The sequence below is a fragment of the Alexandromys fortis genome, unplaced genomic scaffold (assembly GCF_014885135.2).
Source record: "Alexandromys fortis isolate MF-2015 unplaced genomic scaffold, M_Fortis_MF-2015_v1.1 scaffold_79, whole genome shotgun sequence".
Lineage (NCBI taxonomy): Eukaryota > Metazoa > Chordata > Mammalia > Rodentia > Cricetidae > Alexandromys > Alexandromys fortis.
Window position 1 is genome coordinate 7991412 of NW_026067964.1, and position 16436 is coordinate 8007847.

The 16436-nt window shown below is 40.6% G+C and overlaps 1 protein-coding gene across 5 annotated transcripts in view; it reads left to right on the forward strand.

The window, feature by feature from the left end:
* Rasgrf2 (Ras protein specific guanine nucleotide releasing factor 2) overlaps positions 1-16436 on the forward strand; it is a 214409-nt gene that overhangs the window by 91142 nt on the left and 106831 nt on the right. For all 5 annotated transcript variants that reach the window (XM_050153889.1, XM_050153893.1, XM_050153894.1 and 2 more), the window contains exons 11-12: positions 993-1059; positions 1553-1689. In XM_050153889.1, coding sequence (XP_050009846.1) covers positions 993-1059; positions 1553-1689 — 204 coding nt within the window. The remainder of the gene's footprint in view (positions 1-992; positions 1060-1552; positions 1690-16436) is intronic.

Consider the following 16436-nt stretch of genomic DNA (forward strand, 5'->3'; position numbering starts at 1 on the left):
TGTGTGCCTACTAGCTCTGGCATTCACTTCGTTGTTATCTGGATTCAAGGCAACAGAGATTTATTTTAAGTGTGCATCATCCTAAAGAAGCATTATTAAAATCAAAATCTAGGCAAAATTATTATTACTTGACAACCACTGGGCTGTAGATATCTTGTCCGTTCACCATAGAACACTCGCTGATGAGATATTTGGCAACCGCTGTTTTATCTCACTATGTATCGGAGCCATCAAACCGCGGCCTGAAGCTTACTACCCGTTCATCGTGATAACACTTTATTTGCACATAACCACTCATGCCCACGGCTGCTTGCCCATCAAGGTTGCACACCTGAGGAGTCAGGATAGGAATGACGTGACCTAAAGAGCCCAAAATGTTTCCTCTCTGACCTTTCGTAGGAGAACTTTGCCAACTTGTTTATTTATCTTCTGTTGTTGCTGTAAACCTTTATTCCCTGGGCCAGCGAGATGGCTCAGCAGATAGGACGCCTGTCACCAAGCCTCTGATTGGTGTTCAGTTCCCGGGACTCACGTGGCAGAAAGAGGACAGAGTCCCACCAGTTACCTTTGACTTCCTCACAGCATTGCCCCTCGTACACACATATGCATATGCACAGTAAATAAATTCTAAAACATGTTTTAAAAATATTACTCACACCATGACAATGGCCTTCTAGTTCCTAAGACACTTCCTGGCTGGCCAATTCATACTGCTGGGCCACGGTGGCTCTCTCAAGTCACTGTGGTGCCATCTAATCTCCCACAGATGGCTTTAATAAATTTTATAAATGGTGGGGGCAAGAGTGCGAGAGTGGGAAGTATTTAAAGTTGGAGGGTTTTAATTGATTTGTTCTGCTTAGTCTTGAACTCTGTGAACAACTGTTTACGATGTAGAATTTGCCATCCGCGGCAATCTGAATATTAAGTTTACAAAGCAGGACTCCCCCACTCTGCACAAGGCTGCCCGCGCCTTCATCACTGTTTGTTTCCAGACAGGTGGAGTCCTCTCCCTCATAGAGTGCACGCTGATTGAGGAGCCCGACGCAAGTGACGATGAGTGTAAGTGACAGGACGTCTCTTGGGACAGCAGTAGGGTTGGAACAGCCAGATTCTGTAGATCTTCGTGTTTTGGGGCTAAGGAGGGCTGTCTATGGAGGCAGAAGCGATTTGAGAGCGGATTCTCTAGAGCCATTTCTCTGTGTAGCCCGCTACGCTTGTTGAACTGCCTTTGAGAATTAATATTCTGCATAGCTTGCCTCATGACGGTGGCTTTTCAAGAGCAGGCGAAAAAGAAAGGGGGTTGGATTAAACCAGGATTTCTATACATGATCGAAATGAAACGTAAACCAGGGAGGTTGCTTGGAGTTGCCTTCTGCCCTCAGCTCTCCAGCAGCGCATGCGCTAGTCCTTCCGCGTGCTCCGGAAGCACATTGTTGAAATGAGAGCCTGGGCTCGAATGCACGTGGGTCCCAGGAAGGAGGCTAGACGAGAGGAGCCGTGATTCATATCTCCTTGCATTCACATGTAATCATACGGTTTATGTGTATTGAAGCCAAAGGTTCTGGCCACATGTTTGGACATCTGGATTTTAAAATAGTAGTGGAGCCTCCTGATGCTGCCCCTTTCACTGTGGTCCTGTTGGCCCCTTCTCGCCAGGAGAAAGCTGCATGGATGAGCGACATCAGTCAGGTAACTGAGTAGCTTCTTTCCTGGTTTGCAAAAGTTTTCAGCGTAAACATTTAGTGAGAATTTCTAGAAGAACCATGTGCCTCTAAGTTGCTGTGCTTAGCACCACATTGCTACCCAGTTTGATAGGTGGTTAGCATTTTGTGGTTGTTCTTTCTTTGTTAATGTTTATTTAAAGTGCGGTAAATATGATCAGGGCCTTGCTCAGTCATCATCAGAAAAGCTTCCTCCTGAAGCAGATGGGAACAAATACAGAGATCCACAGGCAGACATTATTCAGAGGGTAAGCTTTCCGCTAAATGGGATGTCTCCACCAAATCCCTTCCCTCGGGGCTCAGAGACAGGGAATGGAAGACACCAGGAAAACAAAGCCTCTAAATCAGCATGAACAAGGCTCATATGAACTCACAGAGACTGCAGCACACACAGGACCTGTACTGGTCTGCACCGGGTCCACTACGTACGTATTATGACTCCCAGTTTAGCGGTTTGTGTGTGTGTGTGTGTGTGTGTGTGTGTGTGTGTGATTCTTCAGCGTGTGAATCTGTGGATCTCTGTTTCTTGGACCTTCCCTTGTTCTCTTCCTTATGTTTATTTCTTCTGTTTAATTCTGAAGTGTGAGTTTTTGTTCTGTATCATTGCATTTTATTTTATTATTTAAAAACACAATTGCATTGTAATTCCTGGGATTTCTGCACCAGCTGCAACTGTGTTGAACAGTGCTGGAACTGTCCTGGTAGCAATTTCCTTCCCAGAGATGCCAATGACTTCTTGTCTGTTTCTGAAGCAGGAAAGTGATGAGAGATAGGAGAACAGGTATCACGGGCTGTGGCGAAAATTTTCAAAGAACGACAGGAGGCAGCATCAGCGGGATGAAATCTGGGATAACTTCCTGCATCTTGTGTAGAAAAAAATTAGAGAGCTGGGTGGCTCCAAGGCTCAGGCAGGAGATCGATGAGTTTTTTCAGGCAACGACATCACCTGGAAATGTCAGATTGCTCACAGCTGGGCTTGAGTTCTGCTCCACAGGAATTCTGGCTCCATGTCCCAAGGTGGGGGGAAAACTGTGTAGAATTGAGTGAAGGGCAGTGGTTTGTACCTGTAATCTCAGCTCCACAGGAAGCGGAGGTAGGAGGATTGCTGGAATCTAAGTCTCAGACCAACCTAGGCAATTAAAAAAGAGCTCATTTCTAAGCTAATTAGTTAATTAATTGATTATATCGTTAATTAGCATTCCACATTGACTTCCAAACTTGTCATTTGAAGAAGATTAGGGCAAATGGCAAAGGCATTCATCATCGGGTTCGTTGCCTTCTGTTTTTCTGAGGAGTTCGTGGTAATTTTCTCCTAAGAGACGAATGGAAGCATGTACTAAGGTCCCAGTTCTTCGACCTAAACTTTCCGAGTGACTAAATACTGATAGAGCAGTCAACAATGCATGACCATAGCTTTTATTGGTTAAAGCAGTTTCCTAGTTCCACCATCATTCTATACTCTTAACAGTATCTTCAAAAGAAAACAGAAAGAAATAGTGCGGGCTTTGTTGTGCAGGTCAGAATGGGGTTTGGAAATCTACCTTTGTCAATGTTACTTAGCTGCATGGAGTTGGTGTTCAGACATCAGCCAGGACTTTTCGTTGGGGCTAAACACACTGCAGGGGTTACCTGTCTACCTCTCAGACTGTTTTCATGGTGGGAAAATAGTTAAAAGAGAAGCTGCATCTCTTCAGGCTTCTAAGTGGATGAAAATTTGAGATCTTCCTTACTGTTTTTTTTTGAACAAAATTGCATTCTTATGGTGGTTAATTAATTCTTTTATTTATATTATATTATATATTATATCATTATATTATTTTATTTATATCCAAGCTGCATTAATACTTCAGTGAGCCTCTCATATTTGTAAAGAATCAGTAAGCTTATTAAACCCTAGATCATTCATTGATTTTTTTCAAAGACTTACTGAGGAATCACCATATGCAACCAGGTATGGTTCAGATATGGGGATATGGTATTAAGACTGATTTTTTAAATCAACCTTTTTTTTAAATTTATTTATTTATTTATTAAAGATTTCTGTCTCTTCCCCACTGTCTCCTCCCCTTTCCCTCTCCCTCCCCCAATCAAGTCCCCCTCCCTCGTCAGCCCAAAGAGCAATCAGGGTTCCCTGACCTGTGGGAAGTCCAAGGACCACCCACCTCCATCCAGGTCTAGTAAGGTGAGCATCCAAACTGCCTAGGCTCCCACAAAACCAATAGGTGCAGTAGGATCAAAAACCCATTGCCATTGTTCTTGAGGTCTCAGTAGTCCTCATTGTCAGCTATGCTCGTTTTACATTCCAATCCCAGTTCCCACTTCTCCCCTCCTCCTGCTCCCTCTCCCCCACCACACCCTCCATCCACTCTTCAGAGAGGGTAAGGCTGCCCATGGGAAGTCACCAAAGTCTAGCACATTGCTTTGAGGCATAACCAAGGCCCTCCTCACTATATTTAGGCTGAGCACAGTATCCCTCCAAAGAGAATGGCTCCAAAAAGCCAGTGCAAGCAGTAGGGATAAATCCTGGTCTCACTGCCAATGGTCCCACAGTCGGTCCCAGACATAAAAATGTCCCCCACATTCAGAGGGCCTTGTTTGGTCCTCGCTGGTTCCCCTGCTGTCAGGATGGAATCAGTGGGCTCCTATTAGCTCAGGTAAGCTGCATCAGTGGGTATCCCCATTATGGTCTTAACCCCTTTGCTTGTGTTCTCACTCTTCCCTCTCTTCAACTGAACTTTGGGAAATCGGGTCAGTGTTCCACTGTCAAGTTCTGCCTCTGTTTCCATCAGTTGCTGGATGAAGGATCTAGGATGACAATTAGATATTTATCAGTCTGGCTAAAAGGCAAGGCCAGTTCAGATACCCTCTCCACAATTGTTTAGGATCTTAACTAGGTACATACTTGTGGAATCCTGGGAATCTCCCTAGTGCCAAGTTTCTTGCTAGCCCCATAGTGGCTCCCTCAGTCAAAGTATCTCTTTCTTTGCTCTCTCTCTCTCTCTGTCCTTTCCCCATCTCGACCATCCTGTTCCCTCAAGTTCTCCTCCCTTTTCTCCTTCACCTCTTTCTTTCAGTTTATTGTATGGTGGATTAGATTGATAGATTTTTGCATGTTGAACCATTCCTGCATCTGTGGGATGAAGCTAACTTGATCGTGGTGGATGATTTTTCTGATGTGTTCTTAGATTTGGTTTGTCAGTATTTTATTGAGTACTTTTGCATCAATGTTCATGAGGAAGACTGATCTGTAATTCTCTTTCTGGGTTGAGTCTTTGTGTGGTTTCAGTATTAGGGTAACTGTAATCTCATAAAAAGAGTTTGCCAGTGTTCCTTCTGTTTCTGTTGTGTGGAATAATTTGAGGAGTATAGGTAAAGACTGATTCTTAAGGCAGAAAAGAAAGTAAATCACTGAGTAAATACACTTTGATAGTGTTATGAAGCCAAGAAGTATACAAAGATGGTGAAGAGGAAGAATAGACAGATGGTTTTCCAGCACTTCAGTCTTTTTATGATGTGGCCAGGTGTGTTTGACTATAGTTCCCTGACCTTCCCTATGGTGTCTAGTGTACATATGGGAAAGATCCCCAGAGTTCATGACTGACTCTGTGTCTGGTCTTTTAAAAGATGGGACCCAAACTTTTGCCTTCTACAAGTATTCAGTGATACCTTCTTTCTACTTAGACTTATGTTAGCTGCACAACAAACAGCAACATGACACCAGGCAGAAGTGTTCAACTTTCTCCTTAGTTCCTCCAGATGCAATGGTGGGGATATTCTTTAATACAAAATAATGCCGATTTTATCTGCAGATAAAGAGCATTAATAAAAGTTATATCTTGAGACCTCTGTGGGTCAGGGAGCTAGTCTAGAACCACCAAGGGAGTAGGCCTGAGCCAGGACCTCTGCCAGAGCAGGCCCAAGGGAGCAACCTCAGCAAAAACAGCTTCAAGCAAGCAATCTCTGTGGGATCAGGCCCAAATGACCCATGGTATTACCGAGTGAACCCTGGGAGTGCTGAGTGACCTTCAGGAGCATGGAGTGACCAATGGGGTGACTGGAACCATAGCCCTGACTGTACCATGGGAAGCAACCATCTGAGCCTTGGATCCACTGCCACCTGGAAGATGGATCACCAGAGTCACAGACAGCCCCAACTACACCAATCAGAGGAAAAGATGGGTAGACAAGGTAAGAACACACACAGCACCACAAACAGCAACATGACACCAGTAAAAACTAGTGGCCGTATGCCAGCAAGACTTGAACAACTAAATATAGATGAAGCAGAAGAAAATAATTTAAAAAATAACTTTAGGAGAATGTTTGAGGCTCTTAAAGAGGAAATGAAAAATTCCTTCAAAGAAATGGAGGAAAAGACAAACAAAAAATTAGAAAAAAATCAACAAATCCCTTAATGGAACCCAAGAAAAAGTAATCAAACATATGAAAGAAACTATTCAAGATTTGAAAATTGAAATAGACACAAAGAAAATGCAAGCCGAGGAAATCATAGAAACAGAAATCATGACAAAATGATCAGGAACCAAAAATGCAATCATGAACAGCAGAATACAAGAGATGAAAGAGAGAATCTCAAGAACTGAAGGTACAATAGAGAAAATAGACTCATTGATTAAAAAAAAAAAACATTAAATCTAACAAAAGCTTAACACAAAATATCCAGGAAATAGGAGACACCATGAAAAGATCAAACCTAAGAATAATAAGGATAGAAGAAGAAGTCCAACTCAAAAGCACAGAAAACATATTTAACAAAATCATAGAAGATAACTTTGCCAACTTAAAGAAAGATATGCCTATGAGGCTATAAGACGCTCACAAAATACCAAAGAGACTGAATCAAAAAAAGTCCCCTTGCCACATAATAATCAAAACACTAAACATACAGAACAAAGAAAGAATATTAAGAACTCCAAAGGAAAAAGGCCAAGTAACATATAAGGACAGAACTGTCAGAATTACACCTGACTTCTCAGTGGAGACAATGCAAGCCAGAAGGTCGTGGTCAAGCGTTAGGCAGACATTAGGACACCCTACATGCCAGCCCAGACTACTATACCCAGCAAAACTTTCAATTACCATAGAAGGACAAAATAAGATATTCTATGACAAAACCAGATTTAACCAATACCTAGCCACAAACACAGCCCTACACAAAGTACTAGAAGGAAAACTTTAACCCAAGGAAATTGGCTACATCCACAAAAACACAGACAATTGATGATCTCATAGCAGCAAATCCCAAAGAAGGGAAAAACACACATATAACATCATCAACAATGAAAACTAAAATAGGAGATAGCCATCACTAGTCATTAATATTTTTTAATATAAATGGACTCACCTCACCTATAAAAAAGACACAGGCTAACTTGGATACAAAAACAAATCCATCCTGCTGCATACAAGAAACACACCTCAACCTCAAAGACAGCTATCACCTCTGAGGAAAGGGAAAAACTTTTCCAATCAAATGGGTCTAAAAAACAAACTGGGGTAGCTATCCTAATATTTAACAAAATGAACTTCAAACTAAAATCAATCAGAAGAGGCAAAGTAGGATATTTCATATTAGTCACAGGAAAAATCCATCGAAAGGAAATTTCAGTACTGAACATCTATGCCCCAAATACAAAGACAATCTCATATGTAAAAGAAGCACTTCTAAAGCTTAAATCACACATTAAATCCCACACAGTAATAGTGGGAGACTTTAACACCCCACTCTTACCCCTGGACAGTTCTGCCAGACAGAAAATTTACAGAAAACTAAGGGAACCAACAGATGTTATGATTCAAATGGACTTAACAGACATCTATAGAAAATACCATCAAAACATATGAGAATATACCTTCTTCTCAGCACCTCATGGAACCATCTCAAAAACTGACCACATACTAGGTAACAAAGCAAACCTCAACAGATAAAAAAAAATTAGAATAACTCCATGTATCATATCAGATCACCATGGCTTAATATTAGAATTCAACAGCAACACTAATTTCACAAAGCCCCAAAACACATGGAAATTAAACAATGTTCCCTTGAATCATCCATGGGTCGGGTCAAGAAAGAAATAAAGGGAGAAATTAAAGACTTCCTAAAATTCAATGAAAATGACCACACAACATTCCCAAATTTATGGGACAAAATGAAAGCAGTGTTAAGAGGAAAGTTCATACCACTAAATGCCTACATAAAGAAGCTGGAAAAATCCAAAACTAGTGAATTACAGAACATTTGAAAACTATAGAACAAAAAGAAGCAAACTCACCCAGGAGAACTAGATGGCAGAAAATAATCAAATTGAGAGCTGAAAGCAAGAAAATAAAAACAAGGAAAACAAAACAAAGAATCAGTGAGACAGAGTTGGTTCTTCGAGAAAAATCAACAATATAGACAAACCTTTATCCAAACTAACCAAAAGTCATAGAGAGAATATCCAAATTAACAAAATCAGAAATGAAGAAGGGGACATAAAAACAGACATGTAGGAAATTCACTGAAACATTAGGTCATATTTCAAAAACCTGAACTTCAGGGCTGGAGAGATGGCTCAGAGGTGCTTGCTCTTCCAAAGTCCTGAGTTCAATTACCAGAGACCACATGGTGGCTCACAACCATCTGTAATGAGATCTGGTTCCCTCTTCTGGCACACAGGCAAACCACTGTATAGTTAATAAATAAGTAAATCTTTAAAAAACAAAAACCTGTACTCCACAATGTTGAAAAACTTAAAGGAAATGGACAACTTTCTGGATAAATATCACTTACCAAAATTAAATCAAGACCATATAATCAAATTAAATAGACCTATAACTGCTAAAGAAATAGAAACAGTCATAAAAAGTCTCTCAAGAAAAAAAAAAAGCCCAGAATCAGGTGGTTTCAGCTTAGAATTCTACAAGATTTTCAAAGAAGAACTAATACCAATACTCCTCAAATATATTCCACACAATAGAAACAGAAGTAACACTGTCAAACTTTTTTTATGAGGCTATAATTACCCTGATACAAAGACATTACTACAAAAGAGAATTATAGATCACTCTCACTCATGAACATTGATGCAAAAATACTAAGTGAAATTTGAATTCAAGAACACATCAGAACCATCATCCACCGTTATCAAGTAGGCTTCATCCCAGAGATGCAGGGATGATTCAGCATATGAAAATCTGTCAATGCAATCCACCATATAAACAAACTGAAAAATAAAAACCACATGATCATCTCATTAGATGCAAAAAAAAGCCTTCAACAAAATATAACATCCCTTCATGATAAAGGTCTTGGCGAGAGCAGGGATACAAGGAACATACCTAAACATAATATAAAGGCAATATGCAGCAAGCCAACAGCCAACATCAAACTAAATGGAGAGAAACTCCCGGCTATCATACTGAAATCAGGAACAAGACAAGGTTGCCCACTCTCTCCATATGTATTTAATATAGTTCTTGAGGTCCTAGCTAGAGCAATAAGACTACAAAAGGAGATAAAGGAGATACAAATCAGAAAAGAAGACATCAAACTCTCACTATTTGCTGATGATATGATAGTTTATATATGCAACCCCAAAAATTCTACCAACGAACTTCTACAACTCATAAAAACTTTGAGTAACATAGCAGGATACAAGATTAACTCAAAAAAATCAGTAGCCCTCTTTTATACAGATAAATGGGCTAAGAAATAAACCAGAGAAACATCACCCTTCACAATAGCCACAAATAGCATAAAATATCTTGGAGTAACTCTAAACAAACAAGTGAAAGACCTGTATGGCAAGAACTTTAAATCTTTGAAGAAAGATAATGAAGAAGACACCAGAAAATGGAAAGAGCTCCTATGCTTTGGGGTATGTAGAATTAACATAGTAAAAATGGCCATCTTACCAAAAGCAATCTACAGATTTAATGCAATGCCCATCAAAATCCCAGCAAAATTCTTCACAGACCTCAAAAAAAATAATACTCAACTTCATATGGAAAAGCAAAAAACCAAGGATATCCAAAACAATCGTGGACAATAAAGAAACTTCTGACTGCATCACAATCCTCAACTTCAAACTCTTATACAGAGCTACAGTACTGAAAACTGCCAGTATTGGCAAAAAGAACATACAGGAGGACCAATGGAACTGAATCGTAGACCTGGATAGTAATCCACACACCTACAAACACCTGATTTTTGACAAAGAAGCAAAAAAATATCAAATGGAAAAAAGAAGGAATATTTAACAAATGGTGCTGGCATTCAACATGTAGAAGAATGAAAACAGATCCACGTTTATCACCATGCATAAAATTCAAGCCCAAATGGATCAAAGACCTCAACATAAAGCCAGCCACACTGAAGCTTATAGAAGAGAAGGTGGGAAGTACACTTGAACACAATGGCACAGGAGAGCTCTTTCTAAATATAACCCCAGCAGCACAGACACTGAGAGAAACAGTTAATAAATGGGACCTCCTGAAACTGAAAAGCTTCTGTAAAGCAAAGGACATGGTCAACAAGACAAAATGGCAGCCTACAGAATGGATAAAGATCTTCACTAACCCCACATGAGACAGAGATCTGATCTCTAAAATATACAAAGAACTCAAGGAATTGGTAAACAAAAGAACAAACAATCCAATAAAAAAGTGGAGCACAGACCTACACAGAGAACTCTCAACAGAGGAATTTAAAATGGCTGAAAGACAGTTAAGGAAATGCTCAGCACCCTTAGCAATTAGAGAAATGCAAATCAAAACAACTCTGATATTCCATCTTACACCTGTAAGAATGGCCAAGATCAAAAACACTGATGACTACTTATGCTGGAGAGGATGTGGGGAAAAGGGAACACTCCTGCATTGCTGGTGGGTGTGCAAATTGGGACAGCCCCTTTGGATATCAGTATGGCGATTTCTCAGAAAATTAGGAAACAACCTTCTTCAAAGCCCAACAAAACCACTTTTGGGTATAAACCCAACAGATGCTCAATCATACCACAAGGACATGTGCTCAACTATGTTCATAGTAGCATTGTTTGTCATAGCCAGAACCTGGAAACAACCTAAATGCCCCTCAACAAAAGAATGGATAAGGAAAATGTGCTACATATACACAATGGAGTACTACACATCAGAAAAAATAATGACATCTTGACATTTGCAGGCAAATGGATGGAGCTAGAAAACATCATATTGAGTGAGGTAACTGAGACCCAGAAAGACAAATATCATATGTACTCACTCATAAATGGTTCTTAGACATAAAGCAAAGAAATCCAGCCTACAGTTCACAATTCCAGAGAACCTAGACAACATGAGGACCCTAAGAGAGACATGCATAGATCTAATCTACATGGGAAGTAGAAAAAGACAAGATCTCCTGAGTAGTTGGAAGCATGGGGCCCATGGGAGAGGGCTGAAGGGGAGGGGAAAGGAAAGGAGTCAAGCAAAGCAAAATGTATAACTCAATAAAATCAATAAAAATATAATGGAAGATCGGAAACAACCTAGGCATCCAATGACATGAACCTGCTTAAACAGTCTCAGACACGGTTCTGGGTCTTGACTGTGGCTTTCCTTTGCAGCAGGAATGTAGGGAGTACTCATGTACCAAGCATGAGTGTCTTACAAGAATGTATTCTTCTGCTAATCAGAAAAATGATCAAGATAAGCAATAATTATTACTGAAAAAAGAAAGTTATATCTCTTTGAGTGGTAGTGAGATCAATACATTAAATTACTATCTTCAATGATACCTTCTCATCATGTGACCTCACAGGTTCATTCATGCAGTGCTACTATGCCAAGTACTCTTCTAGGCCATTGTGACATAAAATAAGAGAAAGAGGAGACAGCAACAAGAAGTTCCCTTGTATTGATTACATTTTTTTTTTTGTGAGAACACACACCCACACCCAAAAAGTGTAGTAAATAGGGATACCACGTGGACATGTGATGAAGTGGAATTCATTCCACAGAGAGGGCACCATGATCACAAATACTCTAAAATGAGAGAACACTGTGTTGTAAGGAATGCCATGAAAGCTAGCGTGACTGAGCTGGAGAAAATGGAACTAGTAAGAGGTCATGGGTCCAGATCAAGCAATCAGTCCATGGCAGGAGCAGGTCTTTAGTTAGTCCTTCAAGTCAGATGTAAGCTGTTCAGGGACTTGAGCACATGGACTCCACAATTTCATTTAGGCCTTGGAAGGTCGCTTCGGGTATTATGGAGGGAGCAAATGAGGTGGAGAGCCAGCTGACACACAAGGAGGTAAGGGAAAATGCTCCTGTAGTCACCAGAAGAAGGTGAAGAAAATTCACGCAGCCTGTCAGCAGTGGAGCTGGGCATAGTGTTCTGTTCTGTGTTTATTTTGAAGGAAGGGTCAGAGGGGGTTGTATCATGGAGGAGAGAGAACATGTTGTGGCAGGTGATGTGAGGGTTAATGGCCTAAGCCACTGCAAGAATGCAGTTGTCAGCTACTCAGATGACCCATGGAAGCCATAGGAGAGATTCCCAAGTAGGAGGTCCTGGGTCATTCAGGTGCTAGTTTATGCCGTGAGCCTTTTGAAATCAACGTGAGAGGATGTTGGTGTATGAAAGAGAAACCAGAAGGAACAGCAGTAAGGACCGAGAAGGAGCCACAGGGATAGAAGGATGCCAAAGCTATGGATGGCATCTTGAAAGCCAACTGAAGGAAGCACGTGAGGAGGATGGAGGGCCCTATACGGAGTTCTGCCAGAGCGGGGTAGGGCAGTGGGGCTTAGGGGGTGCCTTTTGATCTTGCAATGGAGCCTGAATGGCAAGCACTGAATATTCTGGTGATTGAACCTCCAGCCTACATGCCCTTCTCTCAACTTGATTCATGTTGGACCTAAAGCATATTCATTTTGTGGGAGAAATCATACACATCCATGAAATCTGTCAATATTATAAGTGTAGCTGAACATATCTGTTATTTGCTGGAAGAGCCCACTGAGAGCTTGAAGGCCTCTTTAGTATATCATTGCACATGTGGAAAAACCTGGCCACAAGGATGAACTAGAAATAGTCCCAACATGCAGCACACCAAGATGTTTTACTGAAGTGTTTTCTACACACAGCATTACTGAAGGGGTTCTGTGCAAATGCATCATTGAGAGTCTAAATTGCAGATGATATTCAAAATGTCCTACCCTTAACAAGCTCTGTAGACCAGTTCTGCTCAATTACATTACAGGACCTCTGCACCGAAGAGCGAACTCTTTCTATCTCTAAAGACCTTAGCATCCACTCAAAATGATTTCATAGTTTGGCTTCAGAGGGTATTTGTTGTTATCATTTTTGCCTCATTTGCTTTTTATATTTCCAGAAATTCTCCAATCTATTCTTCTAATAACTGTACGCGTGTACATACATAAGATATATATTTATCACATTTAATTTTTATTGCTTTTTTCCAAACAATTGGGCTTTGAGTACGTGTGCTGTTTCCCAGTCTTAGAACCAATATGTAACGTGGTGCTAACTTGGTAAGGGATCGCTCCCGGTTTCCAGGTCCTCACTGATACATTCCCCAAGAGTGTAAGACTGGCACAGAGGCCATGATCATTTTCATGATCTCATTTAGTAACTCATGTTTGGCCACATTTCCTTCAGGAAATATGAAGGTCAGAGGATCCTCTTCCTGTGTGTGGTATCCTAGGTTCAGTCCCTAATATCACTATCACCACCCAAAAAGCAAGGTATAATTCTTCATACCATCAACACAATATCTGAGTCACTAAATCCTGCCAAAAACATGGTATATTGCCACATCTTCCAGCTTAATGGAAAATTGGGTTTTGCCTTCTAGAGGTTTTAATTTACATCTTTGTAGTCACTTGAGAGGTTAGCATTCCCTGCTATTTCTACTTCTTTTGTGGTTATGCCGGTTGAACACTAATTTACTAAAACTATCTTCACAGACCAGGGAAACTGACATTTTCCTTCCTTTCAGATTTTTGAATAGTCTCTGTTACTTTGTCTTTTACATTTTTTGTGTCTTAGTTTCCTGTGGCTTGATTGGAAGCCACAGCACCAGGCTCTTGTGTGACCCTAATCATACATGGGTCTTCCTCAAGACAGTCTTGTGGTTCCTGAGAAGGAAGACGGTCCCACTTTCACAGAAGGAACTCTACAAGATCTACTTTCAGCTTTGCCAGTCTCTGTCCCCTAAGCTGTAATTTTAAGGAGGAACAATTACTTGAATGATTAATTACACCTTTAGTTACACCAGTAGGCCATAATTAACTCTTGGCGCCTTCAACAACACATGCAAATAGCTAATGGTCTCAACCAATAATTCTTCCCCTTCCATCTATTTATAGGGAGGACTTGAGGCAAAGATTTGACCATTCCTTTCAGTGAAGCGCACTCACTGGCGCTTGTCTTTTGTCCATGCACAACGGTACATTAAGCAGATTTGGAAGCAATTATAAAAATTAACTAAAATGAAAAATTAAAATTCTTCACACTTCTTGGCTTGAGCAGACAGTCTACATTTAGAACTCTGTGGAGGATTTGTACCCACTGGTCATGCTTCCCTTCCTAAAATAGCTACTCTTAGATCAATTTTGTGCTTTAACATAACATTGGTGAATTCAAAGAAAGTAGAATCAAATAGTTCTTTCTACTACCTGTAGAATGGAGGTATCTAAAACATTGAGAATCTAAAATAATATGATGACACAGTAGACCATGGTAGGACAACAACCTATGGACAAAAGCTGCAAACCCCAAAGCAAAAACAAGGAACGCTTCTCCAAGCCAGCTGTATCACATTCATGTGTGTGCCTGTGCATGTGTGCGCGCACGTGTATGTGCACGTGAGTTTGTATGTTTATGTGTGTACACATGTGTGTATGTGTGTGTGTGTGCACGTGTGTGTGCGTGTGTGTGTACGGGCCTATTCTCACACAGACTTTAGTCAAGGGCTGATGTCTCCATGGGTAAAGGCACTTACTGCCAAGCCTAATGGCGTGAGTTTGATGCAGGAGACCCACACAGTAGAAGGAGAGAACTGACTCCCACAAAATGTTCTCTGACCTCCACATTTGGCTGGCCATGGTATCTGCACATTCTCTTTCTCTTCCTCTCTCTCTCTCTCTCTCTCTCTCTCTCTCTCTCTCTCTCTCTCTCTCACCCCCTACACATGTAAATGTAAGACATGTTTAATAAGTTAAACTATAGGGGACCACTTTTATTATCCTATTAATTTCAAGGTTTATTGTAATTCACACAAATTCACTATGAAATTAAAGCCATCTGACACCTTGTTTATTTTTTGTGCATCTATTCTAAACTATAAAATTGTACTCATTTTCCTCAGGTACAGTTATTTCTCCCTAATGCCTAAGAAATATACTTCATAGTGATGAATTCTCTTTCCCCTCAGCATCTGTGGGGTTGACTGACTCTCGGTCCCATGGGTTACCAACATCTGGAATGTTCAAGTCCCTTGTATAAAATGGAATATCTGCAAGCAGCCTCCTGCATCCTTTGAATCATCTCTAGACCACTGACAACAGCTGAACCAACACTTAAAGCAACATTGTGAGCTGCTACATCTTTGCTACACTATACAATTTAGGGAATAATGGCAAGAAAACAATGGGGTGAATAGAGATGAGTTGACCCTTCAGTGTTTCTCATCCGCAGTTTACTGGAGCATGGCTGTTGAATCCAGAGATACAGAGGGTCTGTTGTTTATACCACACTTTCCACTTGTATACATACTTAACATGTGCATAGTCTACTACAGCTTAGCTTTTGTCTGAAATGGTACCTCTTTTCAGTGTTGCATTATTCAAAGCCCTGAATAAAAGTGAGATAGAAGTTGAAAGCTGGCTGAGGTAGCGCTAGTGAGAACTACTCCTCTGTTATGGCACGATCTGTCCATCTCTCTTCTATTTACATACCATTTGTCTACATAGCATCTATCTGTCTTCTATTTACATACCATTTGTCTACATAGTATCTATCTGTCTTCTATTTACATACCATTTGTCTACATAGCATCTATCTGTCTTCTATTTGTCCCTCCATTTGTCTGTCCCACAGATGGTTGGATATCGTATAGCATTTGGCAAAGACCAAGTGAAATGTCCCTATTGGTTCTATGCACTTTTGAGCTATGGTTCCGACTACCTGCATATTTTTTATTTTTTTGAAACTTGACCGTAAGTGTAAGTTTCTTTTCATTCCCATTGACAATAACTTCAAGGCTCCACACGGTGAACTGGAAAGATGTCTTAGTGTAACCTGACAAGGATGAGATGTCTAAAAATTGTCACACAAATGTTTTCTTTTGGATATAAGCACTTAGCTCAAGTTGCAGCCCTGTAGCAGGAGTTTCTCATCAGGACTGCCAGCCCACAAATAATGACATGTGTGTGATATCAATAGGTTGTGGCCCCAGCTCTGTGCTAGCTTGTACAACCTTGTACAATCACCATGAGGGTTGTTGCCTACACAATTATGCCATTTGCTTAGAATTCATTTAATAAAAGAAAATAAAGAACATAGCTCGTTGTCACACAGGTCATCAACACCATCTCTCCACTCTCCCACTTCCTCTGTTGACGACTCAAGCCGCATCCTCATTGAACGTCAAGGACACTGGGAGAGGAAGGACATTGTAAGATTAACTGGGAAGGTCTTTGGAAGGAATGGTC